Source organism: Podarcis gaigeae (genome assembly GCF_964106915.1).
Source record: "Podarcis gaigeae genome assembly, chromosome: 2".
Lineage (NCBI taxonomy): Eukaryota > Metazoa > Chordata > Lepidosauria > Squamata > Lacertidae > Podarcis > Podarcis gaigeae.
In genome coordinates, this window is record NC_139679.1 from 41,499,656 (window position 1) to 41,519,436 (window position 19,781).

The 19,781-nt window shown below is 44.7% G+C and overlaps 1 protein-coding gene across 2 annotated transcripts; it reads right to left on the bottom strand.

Moving 5' to 3' along the window:
- Positions 1–1,246: 1,246 nt before the first annotated feature.
- Positions 1,247–19,661, bottom strand: TEKT3 (tektin 3). Of its 2 annotated transcripts, none has more exons than XM_083725901.1 (8): positions 19,537–19,661; positions 14,167–14,790; positions 13,204–13,287; positions 10,122–10,192; positions 7,860–8,003; positions 6,722–6,944; positions 4,093–4,247; positions 1,247–1,624 (listed from the first exon to the last, which is right to left on the bottom strand). In XM_083725901.1, exons 2-8 carry the CDS (start codon positions 14,743–14,745, stop codon positions 1,408–1,410), a joined length of 1,473 nt encoding a protein of 490 aa, XP_083582027.1. In that variant the 5' UTR covers positions 14,746–14,790; positions 19,537–19,661; the 3' UTR covers positions 1,247–1,407. The 2 variants fall into 2 exon arrangements, with proteins under 2 accessions (XP_083582027.1, XP_083582026.1); XM_083725900.1 differs by lacking the exon at positions 19,537–19,661 and adding an exon at positions 19,055–19,213.
- Between the last annotated feature and the right edge of the window lie 120 nt (positions 19,662–19,781).

Below are 19,781 nucleotides of genomic sequence, written 5' to 3' on the forward strand. Positions count from 1 at the left end.
CATGTGAGCTGTTTGAATTGTCTCAGCAAGGAAGAACTGACTTATTGAGAACCCAACAGAACCTAGCTACTTTGCATGACAGCAGTCTTCAGAATGCTATACTCATTATAGGCCCATTTGGGAATCGAGGGATTTGTTGGCGATTTCTAATTACAGAGGATGGATTTATAAGTGGAAGCCTTTAAGTTTCAAATGTATCTATCCAAATCCACCAAAATAACTCTGGCTGCACTCTCCAAACGAGCTGGGCTTGTAAGCTCATATGGAAAGGGCTTACTGTTTTTTAAAATAGGACAGGCCAGTCTGTTATATCTTCAGCTCCCTTCTGAGATGCCTCATTGTTTATGCCAACATAGTAAGTGCAAAATGTTTCCATGAGGAACCAAGCTGATGTTTTGCTAAATTTACCTTGGTGCCCATGCTGATGAGCTGCCAGGTATCATCAGTCACTGAAGCACATGCTTCTACTGTGTGGTGGTGCACAGACAGTGTTATAACAATACTACACCACACATGCAGAAATTTCCTTAGAGTAAGGAAAATGATGAAGATAAACATAGACATAAAAGTCTGATAGCTTAGGACGGTATATATTGGGAAGTTTCTTTATTTATGCCACATCATTCATGCTTATTGTGCCATGTACCTAAAAATACAAAATGAATATCAGCACCTAATGACACTAATTGCTAAAAAATTTCAGACCCCATTCAAATAAAACAAAGGAATGTTGCAATTTGAGATGCCTAAAAATTTAGGCTGAGATGACAAGAATAAGTTCTGGCTCTGTGTGGTCCAGGAGCTTGGGCTGCACAAACACAAAAAATAATCAGATAATCAGTGTTCAGAATCCATCATTTGCTTGGGTGGAGGGAAGGGGGCACATAAGGCTAGATTCAGTCTCCCTTCCTCAGTCCATTCCATGAACAGACAATTGGCAGTCCTGAATACTAACAGACTAGCTTCAGGATCAAGCTCTCAACTCAAGGAAAAAGGCACACAGTTGCCCTTCTGCACACACTTTTCTTTGTATTCGATCAGGGCATTAGACACAATCCTATGCTCACTTACTTAGGAGTAAGCTTCACCGAACTCATTGGGACTTACTTCCAAGTAAAAACATGCATTGGATTGAACTGCATGACATAGGCTGCCCACAATAAACATTGTGTGCATGCAGATCCCATAAAGGAGAGAATATCAGTATAAAAAACAGGGAAGACACATCAAATAGAAGATAGCTAAATTCATGTGCAGAGCATGCTTTAATAAATGAAAATATAGTCATATCTTCAAAAATAAACACCTCAAAATTTCATAAAAGTGCAACAGAGCAAACCTCCCCTAGACATACTTCTTTAGTAATTTCCCACCCCCCCATGCAATGTCTTGAGGGTTAGCTCCAGCCTATGTATATCCCACCAGCCTCAGTGTGTTGGGGAAGGTCTTCCTCATCCCCATGCATTTCTCCTGGTCAATGAAGAGCGTATTTGCTTTGACAGCCAGGTCATGTTCTAGATTGGCTTTGGTGTGAACCAGTGCCTGGAGCGTATCTTCTGCATCTCTTAGCCTCTGCTGAAGGTCCTGGATGGTGTCATCAATTTCATATACTTCGTTCACAAGGCTGCATGGAACATATGAAAGAATGTTAGCAAGTTCTCCACTTTCCATTTTTCTAGGGAGTCCTCCTTCCATGTTTCTAGCCACACTGGTACCCTCCAGATGTTGTTGGACTCCAAATCCCCAGTCAGCATGGCCAGTGGTCAGGGGTGATGGGAGCTGTAATTCAACAACCCCTGGAGGGGTTGGCTTCCACCTGCTTCTTGGTGGCATTCAATACAAAATAAAATAGTTGTGATCTCCTTGCTCAGGATAGGGCTCAGCAGGCTCTCTTTCCATTAGGGAGCGAGCACAGTACTTTTTAGCAAAGTCGTAAATAGTCTTTTCCCCCATGAAATGAGCAAGACAAAACTTTAGAGTGAATTACAGAATAAGTCCATGCGACAGGCTGTACCACTTACGGGGGAAAGAGAAAAAAAAGAAAGACTGGAAAGCTGTGGTTTCCTGTTCTCATTTTGGCATTCTGGTTTGTCAGTGTGTGTTTTTTTATGGGGTTCACATTCCTCTGACAACTAATGTGAGTAGGCAAAACCCAGCAGAATTCACAAATTAAAGAGTGGTCAATAAATGAAAGGTAAATAAAAGCACTCAGTGTGCCAAGGGGGCACTCTAAGGTGAGGCCCATTTGTTTCCAGTTAGTGAACCTTAGAATACCAATGTTGGTTTAGACGAACAATCCATTTAGCCCTGTTTCCTGTCTCCAGCTGTGGCCGGTCCAAGGAGGTCAGAGGAAATGTGAAAGAAGAAACAGTTGTTCTTTGTTACTGCTATATAAGATGGAACCAGCTGATCTAGAATTCATTCACAATACCTAACCAGTCAGAAAGTCAGGATAACCTGAATATGTGCTTGCATCTTCTGGCTCTGGGTTAGATCCAGAATAAGTTAGATGCTCACAGGCCTCACTTAAATCAACTAAGGAAGTTAACATAAATCTTTGTAACTAGAAGAGCAACTCTAGGAAGGGTTAGGGAAGTGCAGAAATGTTAAGGTGGGGCGTCCCCCCCTCTTTTTGCTGCGTCAGCTCCAGCTGTGTTGTACCATTTGGAGCTGTGCTTTTATCCAGCTGGTAGAGGGGTAACTGCACTGCATCCTAACCACCACTACTTAGCCATCAAAATAGGGGAAAGAAGGTGGAATTGCAGCCTTAGACAGGATCTAACCCTACGTGTCTCCCTACATCAATTGCAGAGTATGGGTCCGATTAATATCTTCCTGGTCTGTGCATGCACACACACACAAATGTGATGAAATAGACCAGGCATAGGCAAACTCGGCCCTCCAGACGTTTTGGGAATACAAGTCCCATCATCCCTGACCACTGGTCCTGTTAACTAGGGGTCATGGGAGTTGTAGTCCCAAAACATCTGGAGGGCCAAGTTTGCCTATGCCTGAAATAGACAATTAAGTTCAGAGGACTAGTCGTCTTTGCTGGCTGAATTAATGGCAAGTGGAGATATAAGGGTTAATTTAGAGACATACAAGTGCATATAATGAAAAGAAAAGCTGCAAAATCACTGGTTTGGAAAAGCCTAAGCACCCCTCTCAGTCTCTTACCACTGATCATGTCTCTCCCCAGAAGCAGCATTTACTGTTTAAAGCAAGGGTTGTTGGGGTAACACTGCATGAAATTATGTGCAATACATCTTGTTTGGCCCAGGCCCAAACTGGACTTCTGCAGGAAAATATGCTGGCTTTCACAGATGATGTGAGTAAATATACTCCTTCATCATCTGTCCAAGAGGATTCATTGTTTCCAGAAAACAAACACAAAACAATCTAGCATTTTAATTCTTAGCAATAGGACCCATCTCATGCGAAGAGATGTGTGATTGAAGTTCCTGTTGATATTGGTGAGCACTGACGACACCTTCAACATTGCATGGCTGGGGACAGTCATAATGGCCCAAGACCACACCAGAGCAGATGGAGAATTTGTTTCACTGCTTTGTTTCCAGCAGAGGAAGAAGGAAACTATTCCAACAAGTTTCCTGAGAAGGTACAAAGGCCTTGTGGAAGGTCATTGCACTATTACCATAAGCCCAGGGAGCTAATTCATCTGCAGATGATTTATGAATGCGCTTCATCCAAATGTGTGGCTGGACACTTGATGCCTCTAGGTGTAAAAGACTGTGCACATCAAAGGAGAGCTGGTAGGGCTAGTTACTCAAGGGAGGGACTGCAGCTCAGTGGCAAAGCACATGTTCTGCATGCAGGATTGCCACAAGTTTAGTCTCTGGTACCTGCAGTTAAAAGGATGGAGTGATGGGAAAGATCTCTTGGAGTGCCACTGTCTGTCAGAAGATATAATACTGGGTAAGATGAACAATTTTCCTGTACTGTAGTATGTGGCCGATTCCTATGTTCCTATTTTCAAAGGGCATGGAAGGCTGTAGCAATTTATGAGACTCATCAAACAGCATCACATTCCTGCCTTCCCCACAAGGAAGCAAGATGGCTGCCTTTGCTTACCGTAATTGGGCAGAGTCCCGGCAGAGTTCTATGTTGGGTCTACGCAAGCGCTCATCCAGACGTGTTTGGGCAACCTTCAAGGAACACCCTTTGTCCTTGATGGCCTTACGAAGTGCTTCTATAGTCATCTCTGTCTCAAAGATTTCTTGTAGAGTCTGCAAGTTGGAGGAATAAGGGGGTTGAAAACCCAACAACAAATGTCTTTCTGTCTTAAATACAGAATGTACATTAGTAGAGATTTTCCCCACTGCATGTTTTATTATTATTGCACTTCTGTAATAAAACCTGAATCCATCCAGAAGCTGGTGTGTTGACTCAATAGAGTTCCCCAGACTTAGTGCAGTGACTCATTGACTCAATGGTCTTCCATCTGAAAGCCCCTTGAATAACTCTCTAAAAGCAGTGGATCCCCAAGAATGATGAGGATACTCATCTCAAGAAAGATACAGCATGGAACAGTCTGCCCCAATCTGTTTCCTCAATACAAATCTGAGGTTCTGCACCCACTAACAAAAATCCTGGCTATGCCCATAGCTTGGAGATGAGTTCTTTTGAGGACAGAGTGAAAGAATATGGCATGTTTAGCTGACCAGAAAGAAGACTGGGGAACAAGAAAAAACAAATATTGTGCTTCTCAGGAAAGGATGAAAGAGAAGATTTATGTTGAACATTCAAGAAGAAATTTTTAATTGCAATAACAGATTTACTATGGAAAAAGTTGCCTGGAGAGACTATGGATTCTTCAACACTGGAGGTTTAAAAATATATGGGTTTTTTTTTTTCTTCTTCCACTCTCCCACAACCCCCATGTTGTGGGGGAGGAGTCCTTCTTCAAGGCATGAACTCTCTATGGACTCTTTCCAGCTCTATGTTTCTGAGATTGAACAATGTAATTACTGTAGAAAAGCCACATCAATTCATTATCTCACTTTGCTCACTCAGGGGAAAAAGGGAGGACCTTCACCAAGTGTTGCTGTCTCCCTTTAAATATATTTTCAGCATGTAGCTGTCAAAGTCCGTCTGGATCAGGCCAATGGCCCATCTAGTCCAGCATCCTGTTCTTACAGTAGCCAAAAACATGCATGTGGGAAGCCCACAAGCAAGACACAGGCATAGGAGTCCTCTCCTGCTGTTGTTAACCAGCAACTGGGATACTGCTTCTAACAGTGGAGATAAACCATAGACATAGTGACTATCAGCCATTGATAGCCTTACCCTCCCGCAATTTGTCTGAGGCCCTTTCAAAGCTATTTAAGTTGGTGGTCATCCCTATTTATTGTGGGAACAAGATCCATAATTTAACAAGAAGAATGTACCATTTGGCTGCCCCTGCTAATACAGAGAACCAGAAGATTACAGAACCCCTCAAACAGACTGGACAGTGCTCCTTTCTATTCCGGAAAATGTTGTTTTTTATAGTGAAATTCAAGTAATAAAAAATGCAGTCCTGTACATGTCTAAGCCCCACTGAGTTTAATGGGACTTGCTCCCAGGTAAGTGTACCATACATTTAACCAAGCAGAACATAACCCCCCCTCCAGACAACAATTTTATTCCCAGCACAACCCTGTGAGATAGGTTAGTCTGACAACTAGGGAATGACTAAACAGCACCCATTGAGTTTCGTGGCTGAGTTGGAATTTTCACCCAGATCTTCCCAATTCTACACTCTAACGACAACGCCACACTCAAATGCTGCCTTAATACATAAAATAGGACACAAAACATAAATCCATTTGAAACGTGCCTTGTAAAATAAGCAGGAATCATGTTGATATTTTGGAGGAGTAGTGGAGGAAAGGCTGGATTTAGCCTTCTTACTCCCCACCCAAAATTGCTCAGTACAATGATAGCTTATTGTTCGGGGCTATGCATCTGCAGCCCTAGCTGCTGTGTGTATACACTGTTGCACAGGTGTGGGGGATGCCTTGTGAAGGCATCATGCAATTCCTATGCAATTTATTGTGCTTTCAGTGCTGGGCACATAGAATCAAGGATTTGTAGCAGATCTGCAGGAGGTTGGAGAAGGCTGTGGTGTGTGCCACAAGCTGATAGCAGGCACAAGGAAGAGCAACAGTAGCCAATCATGTGCAGTCCTGGTGTCGGATTTGGACTCCCACCAACCCCAGCCTGCCTGGCTGACAGTTTTGGATGTCTTGAGCTGTAGTCCAGCCACATCTGGGGGCGCAACATTGGCTTAAAGGTAAAGGTAAAGGGACCCCTGACCATTAGGTCCAGTCGTGACCCACTCTGGGGTTGCACGCTCATCTCGCTCTATAGGCCAAGGGAGCAGGCGTACAGTTTCCAGGTCATGTGGCCAGCATGACTAAGCCGCTTCTGGCAAACCAGAGGAGCACACGGAAACGCCGTTTACCTTCCCGCCGGAGCGGTCCCTATTTGTCTACTTGCACTTTGACGTGCTTTCGAACTGCTAGGTTGGCAGGAGCAGGGAACTCACCCCGTCGTGGGGATTCGAACCGCCGACCTTCTGATCGGCAAGTCCTAGGTTCTGTGGTTTAACCCACAGCGCCACCCGCATCCCTAACATTGGCTTAGCTCCAGGCAATTCATGCAAGCAGGCAGGGGAAGGCAGTTAATCCCAAACTGAAAGTTTGGAAATGAATCCCACCTTAGCCAGATGGGCCTGGATCTTGTTTTTGGCATCAGCCGTTTCAGAGATGCGGTTGGTAAAGGCGACATTCACTTTGTTGAATTGGTTCCACATCTCATTGGCAGTCGTCACGAGCAGCGTTTCAATATCATCCCTGAGTTTGCCGGAGGCAGCCCGCTCGCTCTGGGAGCGCATAATGTTATCATCAGTAAACTTGGCCCAGGATTCTGGCACAGAAATCCTGGGAAAGCACAAAAAGAGACAAACAAAAGAGTTTGTACACATCGTTTGCATGGGACTTCCTGAAATAATAAAGCCTGGAGGATACAGAAGGAATACCAGCTACATTGGCAATATATTGCATGTTTTAACATTTCCACGAGTACTAGTTGGACTTTTGGTGTGTTTTTTAAACAAGTGTAACTGCTTTTAAGTAGATTTTCTGGATGCTAATTCTGGAGCATCTTTTTAGATTACTTGTGGAATTTGGGATGGGAAATAGGGAGGGAAAGGTGTTTAAATGAAGAAGAAGAAGCAGAAGCCAGAAACACTAACGTTGCATTTGTGTCTCCATTCCATTTCCCCTCCCACCCACTATTTGCCTCCACACCCGCAACAGCCAGCCAGCATTCTGTGGCTACTGAACAGGCTCAGTTTTTATTGGGCTGCTTGAGGTTTTCTTCACCTCACCTTAGCTTCCACCCCACCCTTCTGCAAACCTGGGGCTATCCCAAGCCTACTGATACCTCCCCTCTTGTGCATGGATTGTGCCATATGCAACAGCACTTACAGCCTGATCTTTGGAAATAGAGTGAATAACAGATGATTGCTTAAGACAGCTCAGTTGGTTAGAGCATGGTTGCTGATAACACCAAGGTTGCAGGTTCAATCCCTGTAAGGGACAGCTGCATATTCCTGGGTTGAACCAGATGATCCTCAGGGTCCCTTCCAACTCTACAGTTCTAGGCTCCCAAACTAGTTTGGGGCTCAAACACACATGTGTTATCATCTGTATCAGGTGATGGTCTTCATGGATGAGGCATCAGAGGAAACCTGACATCGCCCAATGTCAGCTGTAGCACAATCCTTGTTTCTGTTGGCATGCCTTCTGCGGCTAGATCTGGTGCTTGTACACCAAGCTCCAGGTGATACTTACGTGGCATCAACTCGCTCGACGCCTCGATAAAAGGAAATGCCATCCGATGTGTTCCTGAGATGGTGGCACTTGTCATCGATTCGTTGAGCTGCTTGCTTGTCACTCAGGTCTTTCTCCAGTTCATGCTGGGCTGCTCTATTGGCTCTGTAATAAAATGGGTCAAAAGATGCTCAAGGGAAAAGAACCTGAGTAGTTACAACATAAATAGCCACACACCCACACCCTGAGACCACCTTCTCAACCTTCTATTTCCCCTTCATGACAATGGTAAGATGTTCAGTTTTAAATCCTTACTTCATGTTTATGACATTCCTATGATAAAGAACTCCAGTATTGTATTGGCAGAACTGACTGCATACATCATCAACATGTGTACTAGGGCACAAGCCAGAGGTTGTAATCCTGGCCTTATACCACACATTCATCTCCTGTAGAGACAGCACATTTTGCACTTGGAACATAGACATGGTTTCTCTATAGACAGTAAATCTTCTGTAAAGAAGTTAACATCTCATGCAGTGTCTGAATGGTCACTGACACTGACCATTCAGGCAGAAGAACTTAAGACGATTCCATACATTATTACTAGGGCTGAGCCAAAGAAGCACATTGCTCGCTTTGAAGTGGCTTTATGGCAAGGGTGTGGAACTTTCTTGAGACTGAGGACCACTTTCCCTTTGGGGGGCCACATGCCCATGGGTGGGTGGGGCCAAAGGTTAACAGAGCAATGAGTGTAAATGTTAGCTTTGTGCAGTAGGCTGGTATCTTTACACTTGGCCTTATCTGTCCTCCATCCAGGGAAGCATTATCAGAGAGCAAGGATACATACAAGCCAGGAAGAAGTGCTCCAGGTGGGTGCAGTAGGGATGGGCGGCTGAGGAGTGTGTGGGGGGACTGGGGGGGACTCCAGAAGGCAAGATAGAGAGGCTTGGAGGTCTGCATTCACCCTCATAGACCCGAGGCTCCCCTCTCCCCCCTTTTACATCATCATAAAGCCAAACATTTCAATTCCACCGAAGTGCCAGTTTCATACCAAAGTTGCATGTGGGTGGATATTTGGCACAGATGAAATTGCAAATGCTGCAGCAAGCACAAGCACATATGTGATGTGAATACACACATGTACCCACTGTGTACGCACATCTAGCAACCCTGGCCTAATCAGCTTTTCAGCATAAGTGTGTGTGGTGTCTGCATAATATGTGTTTGTTGTGAAAACCACTAATCCAACACTCCAGAACGTGAATTTTTGAATTAGAAAATGTTGTACTTTGTAGGATAGATACAGTAGATAGTTAAAACTTGTTGACTAATTTTATGGTATCTATATCATTTTTTAAAATGTGGGCCTGATGAAAGAGAACATCAGCTGCTTTATATTGAACTAAAACAAGCTTCAGTAATCTGGATGGGAGACCACTGGGAGTCCCACCTAGGAGCAGGATATGAATATTTAAAAAATCTGTATTTTTGCACTTCACTTTTTTCAACAGTAACCATGATTGGGAATGTTGAAAAGCAGTTCACTTTAGCAACGAGAGGCAGATGTCTCTTGTAAAACTTAACAAGTTCAGTATATGTGGAGAGACATCTGGATCAAATCTGTGCGCTGCTATCGGGGTAGCTCTTTGGGCTGTTGGAGATTATTTATTGTCCTGATTTCCCTTGCCTTTCTCTCTGCTATATCTATCCCTTCTGACTGGCTGGATTCAGACATCATGCAAAACTAAGCTTAGTGTGATGAGTACAAGCCCGTGAGCCCTGGGTTTGTGCATCCCCCCTTCCCCTCTGGCACAGCTACATGGAAGAGATGAAAAGCTTCTGCTTCCATTAAACAGTTGTTATGTCTGAACCCTAAAACTGTGGTTAATCTTCACTATGGTTAATGGAACCAAGCCAGCTTTGTAAACCATAGTTTCACATTCTTTTAGTTCCCTGTTTCTATAAGGTGGCATGCACACTGGATTTGGCAAGCTGTTCTCCCATAGGGAATTTCCATTATCCCCCTATGTAAAAAGCTAACTTCCAGGGTAATCTTTAATCTTGCACATCTGCCTTTTAGTATGTATGTTTAGAAGGCAATTTTGTAACTCTCCTAGACATTTGGTTTCTTTCTGGTCTTGTTGAATGAAAAGGCCAAGAAGCATATTGGAGACTTTTCTCCCCCTCAAGTTGCACTACAGGGAAAATGGATGAAGTGCTTGCATCAAAATTTGTTTTTAAAGATCTTTTGAGAAAGGTGGAGATTAAAATTTTCCTTACGCAAGTTGGGCCGCTGTCTTACCCAGGTATCTTCTCATTCTCTCTTGGCATGATAGGATGACGTCAACCTCCTGATCAAGTTACAATAGCAAAAAATCCTGTCAATATTTCCCTTGATTAATGAAGGATAATGTGAATTACAGTTTTAAAATCCACTCCTTTATGGCCTCCTCAAGCACCGGAAGAAAATGCAATACAAGATGGTTAGTAGTTTGCCATTCTATTAGCACGGGAGTAATCAATATTGCGCCCTCCAGGTGTTGCTGGAATACAAAACTGTATCATCACTGACCATTGGACATACTGGCTGAGCAACTGGGAGCTGAAGTCCAGCAACATCTGCAGGGCATCACATTGGCTATCCCTGTTCCAGTAAAAGAGTAAGTGTCCTCTCTTTTAAGATTGTTTGGAAAGGACCAACGAAAATTCCTTTCTATTTGTTGGGTCAGATTGGTAGGTGGGCACTGCAGGGATTCATATTTTCGAATTCCCTTCTGCAAAAGCCTCAATTTGCAGACTGGCAATACAAGGCCTTCTTAAGACCACTGCACGCTCAGAATAACTTGAGTCATCAGAAGTATTCTTTTGGACTGGAGAGCCATTCCCCCCTTGATATTTGCAATAACTGACTAGGTAAAGGTAAAGGGACCCCTGACAGTTAAGTCCAGTTGTGAACAACTCTGGGGTTGCGGCGCTCATCTTGCTTTACAGGCCAAGGGAGCCGGCGTTTGTCTGCTCTGCAGTTTTTCCGGCTCATGTGGCCAGCATGACTAAGCCGCTTCTGGTGAAACTAGAGCAGCACACAGAAATGCAGTTTACCTTCCCGCCGGAATGGTACCTATTAATCTACTTGCACTTTTTGGCATGCTTTCGAACTGCTAGTTTGGCAGGAGCAGGGACCAAGCAATGGAAGCTCACTCCGTCGTGGGGATTTGAACTGCTGACCTTTTGATCGGCAAGCCCAAGGCTCAATGGGTTAGACCACAATACCACCCGCGTCCCTTATAATAACTGACTAGAGCTTTCTAATTTTAACTCTTGCCATGTTTAATTTCTTTTCACCCTTTACATTGTATAATAATTGCATTTCATGATATATTATATCTCTGAGCATACATGTTGTAAGTTGATTTGAGAAGCTTGCCAGAAATTCAACATTAAGGCTAGTAATTTTAACGCTAATGTGACAAGACAGATGGGCCATTTGCTATCTGTTCATACAGAAGGCTTGGTCCTCAAAACAGGAGTGATGAAAGTGATTCTGCTTCTCATTTTTAATTCATTGGGCATGGCCAATTTCTTGACTGTGCAAAGGAATCCAAACTTTAACCAATCCAGGGTTTGTTACAAAAGGTGAATGAGCAAACTAGCCTATAGATCTGTCCTGAGCAGTAGTGGTTAGTACAGGGTAGAGAACCTTGCACACATGCTTCTTCCTTTTCTATCCACTTAAGAACATAAGAACAGTCCGTATGTAGGATCAGGCTATTGGTCCATATAGTCCAGCATCCTATTTTTACAGCAGTCAACCAGATGCTCCCAGGAAACCTGAAAGCAGGACCTGAGTGCAGCAGTACTCTCCCCTTCTGTGGTTTCTAGCACCTGGTATTTAGAAACATACTGCTTGCAACATTGGGAACAGAACCATCATCATGGTTAGTATCCTTTGGCAGCCTTATTGTCTATGAATTTGTCTAATTGTCTGTGATACATTCTCAGCAAACCAGAGTCAATTTTGCTTGACTTTGGTTTCCAGAAACACATTTAATGTCTGAAGCTCTCCTGATACCCACATGCCTTGGCTCTGGCAAATGAAGAAACAGGCAGCTCCCAAGGACTGGATTTTTCCATGTGGCGCTCCCTATTGGAAACTCCTTATTTCCTTTGGATGACAGCATCCTCCAGATAGCTTGTGGCATCCAGCTGTGCTGTAGGTTGCTTGCTTTCATGAGCTAATAAGCACCTTGGAACAAATGACAGTAGGGCTTGGCCGGTGCTATTTCTAAGGGAACAAAATTTGTGCTCTGGACAGAGTGGCAGGAACATTGATGGCTTGGAAATGGACATTGGAATGGGCTGGTGCTGCTGTTATTGACGTCAGTGTGAAATCTTCCATTGATGATCATGGGAGGTGATGCAGGATTTTAAAATAACATTGTGAGAAGGGACTCTGCATTGCCCAGTTACCTTTCTTGCAGGGAAATGTTGTGATGAAGCGAACACCATGCAGAAGACCTGAAGCACCTCAATAGTCAGCAGGGGTGGGCCAGAACTGAGCTACATTGAGAAGTTCCTGATCCAGAATCTGAGCTCAGTGCTCTTCAGCAGGGCTAGCACTGTATGCATGTATGTTTGAGGGGAATCAGTAATTATAGGACAAATCACAGGGGAAAGATGTCACAGTCTTCACATATGAGGAAGAAAACGCAAGATAAGCAGACAGTTCATGTGGCAAGGAACACTAGTGGTAGTGGATGAAGAAGCAAACACTGGAGAGAAGGCAGCGCAAATGCAGGAAGACAAAGAGGCAGGATGTACCATGGAAAGCAAGCAAGGCTGGGAGGCACATCCAGGTTAGCACTGATAAATACAAAATTGTTCTTGGGAAACTTCCTGCCTGATATGGCTCCAGCGAGGTTCCTAAATACTGTCCAGGAAGAACAAAAATAAATCACAGGCAGGCTGCTGCTGAACTGATTCAGATGGTGGACTGCTGAACTCCATTTCCAGACTAGTTGCCTTTCTACTAAAAATATATTTCAACATGCAGCACTATAGCAATATACTCGCTGTGCATTTATCCCTTGTAATAGGATGTTACACTTATTTCTCATATGCCCCCACTTCTGATTTCTCTAGAGATGCTGCTGGACCACAACTCTCATCATATGTGACCACTAGCCATGGTGGCCGGAGCTGATGGGAATTGGAGGTCCAACGGCATCTCACAGAACAAAGGCTTCCCAACCCTGCTATAAACAAACACTTGCATATATGTTCAAAGCTACTTACTATACAACATACCACTAGCCCACAGTTAAAAACTACAAATTTCATGTTATGTACTAAACGGGCAACTCACTGTCATTAGTTGTTTTTCTACATCATCATGAACAAGGTCAATGCCCATCCTCTTCTCTCGGTGAAGCAGACATTCCTGGGCTACCTGTTTGACATTACAGGGGAAAATGGTTAAAGTTATCTTTCTCTGTTTTTAACATGTAAAGTGGTATAAAGTACTATATTATGGAATAAAACAAGAACAGTAACTTATCACTGTTACAAGAACACCTTGCCCATCTGGCTAGGTTGCCCCAGCCTCTCTGGACGGCTTCCAACAAAATATAAAGGAAAAATACATAAAACATTAAAAGCTTCCAGAAGCAGGGCTGCCTTCAGATGTCTATGAAATGCACGGCTTGAACTTCAGCCGCAAAGCCCAGCAGTAGGAGTACCGGTGTTTGAAAGGCAGGCTTCTTAAGCCTAACACAGCTCTGGTGTGCTCATTTGCCAAAAGAGAGAGCATATATTGATGATTTGGATCGTTGCCTAATAACCTCAAATGGGTTCAGGTGAACCCTAAGTAGAGTTTTGCATGGCTGTGTTTGCATGGCCCCTAGTAGTCTGAAGGTAAAGGTAAAGGGACCCCTGACCATTAGGTTCAGCCATGGCCAACTCTGGGGTTGCGGCGCTCATCTCGCTTTACTGGCCGAGGGAGCAGGCATACAGCTTCCAGGTCATGTGGCTAGCATGACTAAGCCACTTCTGGTGAACCAGAGCAGCGCACGGAAACACCATTTACCTTTCTGCCGGAGCGGTACCTATTTATCTACTTGCACTTTGACATGCTTTCAAACTGCTAGGTTGGCAGGAGCAGGGACCGAGCAATGGGAGCTCACCCTGTTGCGGGGATTTGAACCGCTGACCTTCTGATCGGCAAGCCCTAGGCTCTGTGGTTTAACCCACAGCACCACCCGCACATTACTGCAACCCAGCCAGGTGGGTGGGGTATTAATATAATAATCATCACCATCTGCCTGTTTACCTGGAGTTGCCCTTCTGTTTCTAATATGGCTCTTTCAAGTCGTTTCTTCATATCTGAAAGAGCATTTGTCTCCCCAATCATTCCATCAATCTCATGGTTGAGCTCTGATTTCCAAAATATGATGTCATTGACTCGTTCTCCTAGATTTCTTGTTGATTCCGTTTGGGTTTTCCTTATCTGCTGGTCCTTGTCTTGAATCATCCGGGAAGTGTCCACCCTCAACCTCTCGGCATTGTGGCGTGATGCCTCTGATTCCTTGAAATTTGTTAGGTTAGCTCTATACCAGTCTTCGGGAGTGTACCTAGTGAAGAGTGCTGTTCTGTTGGAAACATAGGGGAGCATGTTGCATGGCGTGAGCCCTTGAGAACTCTTGGAGAAGGGGGCCAAAGTTGGAGTGATAGCAGCGACTTTGTAATAGGCACTAGGTCTCCAAGGAAGGCTCAAGCTGTGGGTCAGGGCATAGTGAGGGAATCTGTTCTTATAGCTCGATGCCATGGTGCTGATGGCCGGCAGAAAATTTGAGGGCGTTGGTCTTGGATGGGCATATGTTGCCGTCAAGGTAGAGCCTACAAGCTCCATGATTGAAAATGTCTATCCAATCAAGTTTCCTATATCAAAGAAGAGCTAGAAAAATAAAACACATTTAATGAACACTTGTGCAGGTAGTCTAGAGCAGTGTTTCCCAACCGGTGTTCCGCGGCACACTAGTGTGCCGCGAGACTTTGCCTGGTGTGCCGTGGGAGGGAGGCGGACTCCATGTGCTTAGAGCAACAGGCTGCCGCCCCAAGCCTCGCGCGCCCGACGGGAGCTCCTGCCGGGTGCGCAAGGCTTGCAGACACTCGCCCGAAGCACGGGGCACCCTCCGGAGGGCTCCGCGTGCTTCGGGCAACAGGCTGCCGCCCCAAGCCTTGCGCGCCTGGCAGGAGCTCCTGCCGGGCGCGCAAGACTTGCAGACACTCGCCCGAAGCACGGGCAGCCCTCCGTAGGGCTCCCTGTGCTTCGGGCAACAGGCTGCCGCCCCAAGCCTTGCGCGCCTGGCAGGAGCTCCTGCCGGGCGCGCAGGGTTGCAGACACTCGCCCGAAGCACGGGGAGCCCTCCGTAGGGCTCCCTGTGCTTCGGGCAACAGGCTGCCGCCCCAAGCGGCATATAGTCAATATAGGCACAGAGTTAATTTTTTAAACATTTTCTAATGGTGGTGTGCCTCGAGATTTTTTTCATGAAACAAGTGTGCCTTTGCCCAAAAAAGGTTGGGAAACACTGGTCTAGAGAAGGTTCATGTCTATGAGTGTCTAAGCAACCATGAACCCCATATATTGCTTTTCTTACCACTATGCACCCAACTATAGCAGCATTTTGCTTGGTATAACAGAAAGTGGTACATTTCATACAAAGAACTTCTCCAAAGAGGACAAACACACCTCTGGTCCAGTTCCATTGCAGCTCTCATGGCAACAAGGTGGTCAGTCCCATGATGAACCCAATTTTAATCCAAATTCATAGAAAATGAATGGGTTAATCTGGAGAGAGAGAGAGAGAGAGCACCTCTTTTGCTTTTGGACACTGAATTAACAAGCCTATTCTACTAGTCTCATTAGTGGGGTTTACACCTGCCATCTTACAGACCCCACTGTAGCATGTTATTAGACTTGTTTGTGGGAAACCCAGGTTCAAATCCCCGTTCAGCTATGAAGTTCACAAGGTGTTATTGAATGAGTCACTTTCTTACCTAGTTATCTCACTGCATCAATGGCAATGACAATAGATGCAGAAATGACAAAGCGTAAGTATTGCAGATGAGGGAATTGTGGGCAATGGGGTGGGATAAGAGAGTGCAGTCAGGGACTAGGCAGAGAAGGAATGGTGGAGACCACCTCCCCATCCTGACCCTTTCAGGGAGGAGGAAGAGGAAGACATTATAGATTTACAAGAGGGGCTTGAGGGAGGTCGCAGCTCAGAGGGAGATGAAGGGGAAAGTTGGGAAATCATGGGAGAGCCAGAGCAACACCTGGCTGACACGTTGTCATTAGAAAGCATTCCAGACCCTCCATCTTCCAGAACCCGGAGAGCCTTAAAAGTAGGAGAGCAGAGAGCTCAAAGACAGAGGGCACTTAGCAGCACCCATAGAGGAGATGATGAGGATGACGAATGAGGAAATGGGAGAGATGGTAGGTGGGGATTCACTCATGCCAACGCCATTATCCAAGAGGCTGGGTTCTATAGCCTCTCTCTGTAAAGATTGAAATAAAAAAGGACTGTAAGAAACTTTTCCTTGTCTTTATACTTTCCTGGTCAACCAGCTGGGAACTGCTGACAGCATCCTGACAGCAATATAAGTAAGGGGAGATGGGGAAGTTTCAGGCATGTGGGATTTTCTTTATTTCCCACCCTGGAATGCTAAGGTGCAGCAACTGGAGCCAGAGCTGCTTCTCAATTCAGAATGCTGAAGGAGATGGACCTTGTTCTTAAGGATGTCCACACATAGTTTGCTGTATTTGGGGCTAATTCCAAGGGCTAATTGGTACAAAATGGATTCTCTCTCCCACATCTACTATGCACAATCCATGTCCTAGAATCATAATAGAAGAGAAGAGTTGGAAGGGATCCTGAGGGTCATCTGGTCCCACCACCTGCAATGAAGGAATCCAGCCCACAGCCATCCCTGGGTGAGCTCAAACCACCAACCTTCCAGTTAACAGCCAGTTGCACTGGCCCATTGTGTCAAAGTGCATGTGCAGTTGTTTTCACAATCCAATAAGTGAGACGTTTGCAAGCAAATCCCAATACAGGGGCTCTTTCTGAGTAGTCTGCCTATATATCTAGCAGGGGAAACCCACTATTTATATACATATAAATCATATGTACACCACAAATATAAATCAAGCTCTGCAATGTTGGCCTTGACTGATGGTGATGACATAGTAAAGGAAAGTCAACATAGCATAGCCAACTGTAATCTTGACCAGGTGGGGATATATATATATATATATATATATATATATATATATATATATATATATGAAATTATATGGAAGTCACTGGTTTGCAACAAATATACTTAGCAAAAGAGATCACCCAAGGAGAGCTCTTTGACAGTGTCTTTTGAAAAAAACATAATAACATTTCTGAAGTTATCTTCAAAGCTCACCTTGGAGAATGTAACCACACAGAGAGATTATTGGCTCAAGTGACCGCAAGCTGACTTGCAGTCTATTGTCCTTTTCACTTACCTAATTGTATGCTAGTGGAAATCTAATATGCATTGCTATCTAATGTAAATACTTCAGCGTACATAATACACAATCCAGTAACAAACACAGAATAATCCATTCAGCGGAGGTAACCTTCACTTTGGTTACAAGAGTGGATTGTGGATATAGCAATGCCTCTCTAAGTTCATCAGGCAGGGTGATGGTTATTTAAAAACACCTTCATTTTCAACCTAAATATTTCCTTCATCAGCTTTTTCTTGGTTGTCTTCCAAGCCCATAGAGGACAAATGGTTCTAACGTACTCATAGTGGATGAGTTCTTTATGAGAACTCTTATCACATTCCATTCTGTGCTGGCTCCTTACTGCTTCACAAAACTTATTGTGCAGTTGTGGCCCCTTTGCATTTTTCTCACGTTTACTTGAGGGCTTTCCACCACACAGTTCCCTCTGCAATAGCCCTCTCATACCACCTGCTAATAAGCTACCGGTAACTCCATCCTTTAAACTGGGAATGTGGAACCTGTGGCCCTTCAGTTGCTGCTGGACTCCAACATGCATCAGCCTCAGCCAACATGACCAATGGTCAGAAATGATGAAAATTGGAGACTCTCCCAATACATTTCATCCACTGTAATTTTCCTGTTGTACCTGTTCTGTGTTATCTGCTGCCCTTTAACCTTTATCTAGTTCATTAATATTACTTCTCTTTCTCCAACATGCATTTTTCTTCCACTGGGCACGGACTGAGGATGTGTTCTTACACTGATAAAGAGTTTGTCTTTTATTTTTTACATTATTATTTTATTACAGTATTTGGGAACAGAATGGGCTTAAGACATCTAAATAACAATAACTATACTGCTACAACTACAACTATTATTACTAAGCATGAGAGCACAAATCCTACCCACTGTGCAATGGATTAATATCTGCACTTATATTGTGCTTTTGCTGAGGTGTGATTCTTCTTTAAAAAATGAACTTTGCTACTCTATTCCAGGCAAACCACTAAGATCTATTCATTGTCACATCCAGCGCATATTCAGGTCTTGGAAACAGAATAACGTGGAGAAAGTGGTGAAGATGTTCACATGGCAGCAAATCCTCCTCCCACCTAAGCAAATTATATTCCTTCTGTTACTTAAATCCCACACCTCTACATTTATTCATGACCTAAACTTGACAATAAAGGTAATGAAAAGCTGTTTTCCAGCACTCCCTGCTCCCAGTTAATATTACATATGTCTCTATTCTATTTTCCCTCCCATTACTTTCCACACCTCTGCCCTCCCCTTTTCACAGCATCCTTACCACCTATTGACACTAATTGGCTCTTTTGTGGTCTGTGCAGTGGATTATTATTAATTTCGGGGTGACTCAAGAATACATTCTTTTGACTGCTTCTCCTGACCAGCTTCTCCATCCCTTTTCCTCATTTCCCACAGGCAGATGCAACCCCCTGTCTCCAAGGAAGCCATCCTTCCTTGGAGGATAACTGGCCCTGCACCTAAAGTGAAGTAAGCATCTTCGGACTACTTCTTTGCTCAGTGTGCAACAGCCAGGGAGCAGTGGGGCAAAGTGTCCTGCCCAGGCAGTTTGTGTGTTCTGGGAAGCTGTTGGCTCCTTAGTAGACTTCTTCTTCTTCTTTGCCCTACTGCTTCCAGACCTGCTACTCACCTGTCTGCAGGTTAGCTCTGAGGAAGAGAAGAGGACGGGCTGGAGGGGAGGGAGCCTCCAGTATACCCAGGCTGCTGCTCCCCAATGCCCAGGAGAAACATCTTCCTGCTCTTCCCTCCCACACAAGGCTTCTATCCCGCCCTCGCCCTTTGTGACACGCATCCTTCCAACACTTCCCATTGGTCCAAACGAGGGTGGAAGGGAAAGGAGGGGGTGAAGCGGGGACGGGCGTCGCTAAGGTATCAATAGCTGCCTAGTAACTCTATTCCCTCTCGGGGCGGGGCGGGGCAGGGGGGCAAGGTGGGAAGGGAAGAGAGAAAGGAAGGAGGGAGGGAGGGTTTGTCTTGAACCTGCAGCTCTTGTCACCCGCGCATGGGGGCTCGTCTCGTCCCGCAGCAAGCAGGCTCTGTGAACAACTGTCGCGCCCCAATGGCCATCCCTACTGCCCATTTTAAATGGGGAAAGAAAAGATCGTGTGTCACCTATGCCAACAGTGTCGTTCTCCAGATATGATAGAGATCTGAGGATATACAGTGGGGGCGGGGCAGAGGTTAGAACATCGGCAAGTTAAAAGTGCCTGTTGTATCTTGCTGTGTTCTGCCACGGTGTATATATCGACAAAGTACTAAAAGTGTGCAGAAGGACGCCCCCGCAAGCGTGTATTGTGGGTGCCTGTTGTTGTTCTTATTGTTGTTATTATGCGCTGTCTTTACGCTAACAGCGACTC